This window comes from Myotis davidii, unplaced genomic scaffold, assembly GCF_000327345.1.
Source record: "Myotis davidii unplaced genomic scaffold, ASM32734v1 scaffold685, whole genome shotgun sequence".
Lineage (NCBI taxonomy): Eukaryota > Metazoa > Chordata > Mammalia > Chiroptera > Vespertilionidae > Myotis > Myotis davidii.
The window spans coordinates 895364-900131 of record NW_006295823.1 but is presented as its reverse complement, the minus strand read 5'-3'; the positions used below and the strand labels follow the sequence as shown (position 1 = coordinate 900131).

General features: G+C 52.9%; 1 protein-coding gene across 1 annotated transcript in view; it reads right to left on the bottom strand.

Moving 5' to 3' along the window:
• Nucleotides 1-4768, bottom strand: part of NR5A2 (nuclear receptor subfamily 5 group A member 2) — a 61936-nt gene that overhangs the window by 45774 nt on the left and 11394 nt on the right. The window contains exons 2-4 of the mRNA XM_006770723.1: nucleotides 4238-4356; nucleotides 2568-2709; nucleotides 3-463 (exon numbers count right to left, since the gene is read on the bottom strand). Of these exons, the coding sequence (XP_006770786.1) occupies nucleotides 3-463; nucleotides 2568-2709; nucleotides 4238-4356 (722 nt within the window). The remainder of the gene's footprint in view (nucleotides 1-2; nucleotides 464-2567; nucleotides 2710-4237; nucleotides 4357-4768) is intronic.

The window sequence follows — 4768 nt, the reverse complement described above, 5'->3', positions numbered from 1 at the left end:
TCCAGGATCAGGTGCGGGACGCTGGCCGGCGAGCCGGTCTGGTAGCCGTCCACGTAGGGGTAGCCCATGAGGGACTCGGGCGAGCTGGTGTAGGGGTCGGGGTACTCGGACTTGATGGCCCGGCTGGGGAAGGGGCCGTAGGGCTGGTAGGCTTGCAGGCTGCTGCCGTGGGGCGGGGGCATGGCCATGCTGATGGGGGAGGTGACGAAGGGGCTCCGGTCGTAGTCCGTGGGCGGCAGGGCGGCGTGGCTCAGGGGGAGGCCCTTGGAGGCCGAGTGCATGTTCTGGATGGCGGAGCTGATGCCCAGCTCGGGGGGCATCGCCTGGATCACCTGGGACATGGCCTCCAACTTCAGTCCGTTCGCCCGGATGAGGGCCTTCTTCTGCTGCTTCAGGGCGCGGTCCCGCTTGTACATGGGCCCGAACTTATTCCTCCCGCCGCGCATTCTGTCGGCCCTGACCGCTGGGGGAGAGGAAGTCGGGGTGTGAGTGGAGACGGAAGTGACCAGGCCCCCGGCATCGTCCCAACAGGTCAAGGTTGTGGGCTCGTCACCTCGCAGGCAGCTGCTGCCTTGTGGGGGGCACAGACAAGAATCAACCAAATGAGCCCCGGCCGGTGTCGCTCAGTGGGTAGAGCGCCGGCCTGCGGACTGAAGGGTCCCGGGTTCGATTCCGGTCAAGGGCACGTGCCTGGGTTGCGGGCTTGGTCCCTGGTGTGGGGTCCGCAGGAGGCAGCTGATCAATGATTCTCGTTCATCATTGATGCTTCTCTCTCTCTCTCTCTCTCTCTCTCTCCCCCTCCTCCTTCCTCTCTATAATCAAGGAAAATATATTTACAAAAGAAAAAAGAATCCACCAACCAATGCGTAAATAAGTGGAACTACAAATCGATGTTTCTCTCTCTTTCTCTTCCTCTCTCTCTCTCAAAACCAACCCATAAAGAAAAGAATTAAAAAAAAAAATAACGATGTGAGCTATCAGCACCCCCTAGATGGACAACTATTTAGAAATATGGGCAATGGACCCGAAGTAGTATGTGCGTTTCTGTTCTTACATTAGTCCTCAACTATTTCCCCCCAAAAAACCCTGTCCTCATTATTCATGAATTGTTTCCTCCACGTGTGTTTTTCATCAAAAAAAAAAAAAAAATCTCTCCCTTCGGTGGACGGGGGAAGGTTTCCTAATTGTTGCCACACACACAGGACACTGTGTCCCTCCAAGGAGTGACATCGGCGTCTCTGGTGCCGGTTATACTGTTGCTCTCTTTACAGAATTCCGAGCTGCCGGTGGCAACAAAGTACCCAACGACCCACTTCTAGATTAACCTGGGACTGTTTGCTTTTAGAGCATCGTCCTCCTCCTACACTGCACTGGCCCAAGTTGCTGCAAAAATGGTTGGGGACGTCCTTTCCTTAAGGGAAAAAAAAAAAAAAAAGATTTCCACCCGGACTCGATGAACGCGCATCAGATCGCCACGGGCCACTGTTTTTTTAGTTTTAGCAAAACTGTGCCGAATGGAAGCCGATGCGTTTCAGACGCTGTCCAGGCAGCCTCCCTCCCCCGGTCCCAGCTGCTGGGTGGAGTCTGGGGCCAGGTCGTCGTGGAATAAGGGAGCCGTTCTCCCCAGGCCCGCGGTGGCCAATGGCGATCAGGCAGGAGCCAGCCACCCTGACCGCCTGGGACATGTGGCTGTGGCCGGAGGTTACGTTTTTTGAGCTTTTCATCCTCGGATTAGTCCAGCATTAAAAATGTATGGCGAACGCTGGGTGTCCGGACCACAACACGAGACAGCAGAGGTTCCCATGGGGGTGAGAACTGGCTGAATCGTCAGCGGTTCCGTCGCCCTGGTCGGAAGGGACGGCGGGCAGCCGAGTGACTTACAGCGAAGAAAACACACGCTCCCAGGGAAAGAAATGCAACCTTTTTCTTTTGTTAAGAAAAACAAAACAGCCGGCCGATGTGGCTCAGGGGTGGAGAGTCGACCTCTGAACCAGGAGGTCACGGTTCGGTTCCCGGTCAGGGCACAGGCCCGGGTTGCGGGCTCGATCCCCAGTGGGGGGCGGGCAGGCAGCAGCCGATCCATGATTCCCTCTCATCGTGGATGTTTCTCTCCCTCTCCCTTCCTCTCTGACATCAATAAAAACATATTTAGAAAAGAAAAGACTCCAATCAAACGTTGACCGGGGCGTTCTGATTTGAAAACTTTAAAAGAAGGATTTTTTTCCCCACCTTATTTTTATTTGTTCTCAGCTGAATGGCTTGAGTCTCGCTTTCACCTACCCTGTTTTTATTTTGAGGGTCAAATGCAGCTATTCCCCAAACTGACAAAAAAACAAATGGTGAGGAGGGGCGAGGCCCACAACTCTGATACGAACACTTTTCTCTCGGTGGACTTGACACGGGCCGTAACGAAACACAGGCTGTTCGTAAAGCGGACGAAACGTAAAGTCGGACACCCCCGTCCGCGGCGTTAAAAGACCCCGAAGATAACGTTCCTCTGGTGGAAGCAGAACGTAGCATTACCCGCGAGGCCCCGGGAGCGTTCACAGGCGGCGGCGGGGCCTTACCTTCTAGCTTCATCCCCACGCTCAGGCATTTCTGAAACCGACAGTAGGGACAGCGCTTCCTCTGGGTTTTGTCAATCTGGCAGCTCTGGTTCTCTATACACGTGTACCTCTTGTTGTTCTGGACCGTCCGCTTAAAAAACCCCTGGAAGACGGAGGCCACGGGGAGACACGTTATGCAGCCACCGCCCACCCGTCTCTCCCGTGGCTCCTCGGGCGGGGACTCCGCAGCCCATCCTCTCGCTGTGCCACGGGAGCCCTTCTGAGGGTCTGCGGTTTTCTTTGCCCAGTTTCACGAGGCCCGCCCTCCCCACCAGGCCCAGGAGACCCCGCCGTCCCCACCGTCCTATTCCTGAAGCATGACAGCCAGTCTGGGGGGAGACTGGGCTCCATACCCACCACTGCATCTCAACGTTTCAGAGAAAAACACCTCCTCTAGGGAGAGAGAGGGTCTCAGGGCTTCTGAAACAATTTCAGGGACAAACGACTGCAAAAAAAAAAAAAAAAAAAAAGCAAGAAAAAAGCAATGGAAAACCTGACTAGCAGAAGGTCTCAGATCTCCTGCGAACGTCAACATGAGGTCGTTAAAAGCAAAAGGATTTGAAGAGGAAAAAATGGGGGAAACGTTCCTAATTCCCCTGGAATGCGTTCCAGTATGAGAACTCTTGTTTTTTTTAAAAAAAAAAGAAAGAAAGAAAGGAAAAAAGTGAAACTAATGGGAAAGCGCTCAGAGCAGGGACCCGAGGATCCACACGAGTGTGTGTTTCCCTCAAAACGTGAATCCAACGGTGAAGTGTGGTGGCTCGATAACATAGCACCAGTGCGACCAGGTGGCTTTGGTCTCTCTGTTTATCCTCCCGGCCATAAAGTGAAACAATTTTTACTTTGTGACGGAGAAGCCAGGGTTTTTTTTTTTTTCCTGGCAGGGGTTGAAGTCATTGTACCCAGCTTTCTGCTTTAAAAAAAAATAATAATAAAAATAAAGAGAATTTGGAAAACAGCGCCTACCATCACACTGACTGGGAATATGTAGAAACGGTCTGCGACAAGCCCTCACCGCTCCCTGATCTTAGCAACTGCGTGACGCATGGGGCCTGCGCCTTCCCCCCATTTGAATGGGGCCCGATATTTATGAAAACAACTCTATCGGGAGCGAGACGACCCGGCCTGTTGTGTTCCTCGTGATATAAATTCCCAGGAATCCCCACAATTATTTCGGGAGTAAATCAGAAGGGGCAAGGTATTTGGGAGCCTCTTTGTCAACGGCTCCCTCCGGAGAACGGCGGTGCCTTAAATATAGATAAGTCACGCGGAATCAATATTTGGGGGCTGCTAGAGATAGAAGGCTTCCTCCCGCGACATCATAAACTACCTGAAAGCCATGAGACTGGCAAAGTTTTCTAAACACCATCCATTTCTTTGCCCTTTGAATTAAAGGAGACACATATTTCTAAGAATCCTCTCCCTAGGACGGTCTCTCTCTCTCTCTCTCTCTCTCTCTCTCTCTCTCTCTCTCTCTCTTTTGTTTTTTAAAATCGAGTCTTAAAATAAACATAAAAATTTAAAAAAGGCAGCCTGGCTCCAGGTCGCCTGAAGAAGTCACCCCGGGGGTGGGTTTGGGCTCAGAGGGGGTCCCCGTTTCTCATCTCAGGTGACCGGGTTTGGGCGCTCACCTTGCAGCTCTCACAGGTGAGCAGCCCGTAGTGGTAGCCGGACACTTTGTCTCCGCAGACGGGGCACAGCTCCTCCAGGTCCTCATCGTAGGAGTAATTCACCATCTTAAACTGAGACACTGGGAGAGAAGAGGCAGAAAGAGACACACACGGGCCCGGTGAGCTTCCCAGGCCGCCTTCCATCCCCGCAGGGAACGGCGCCGCGGGTGGGTGGGGACGGGCGGGCAAAGTCCACCAGGAAAAAGACAAAGTAAAAAAATACTTGGGTTCTGCTCAGGACTTCCTTAGAGAGCTCCAGCGAGAAAGCCAGGCATCTTTTAAAAAATTATGCATATATATTTATATGTTTTTAAAAATTTTTTAAATAGCTCCCAAGTCTTCTGTGAAAGACACAGGCACCGACCGACCGACCCCGGTGCACACAAACCGGCCAAGCCACCGATCCCACGGGGAGCGGGCGCCGCCAGCAGAAACCACTTCGGATTTCTTTGAAACTCCTTTCAAAGTCCCCAACCGGCCACCTTTGCCCGG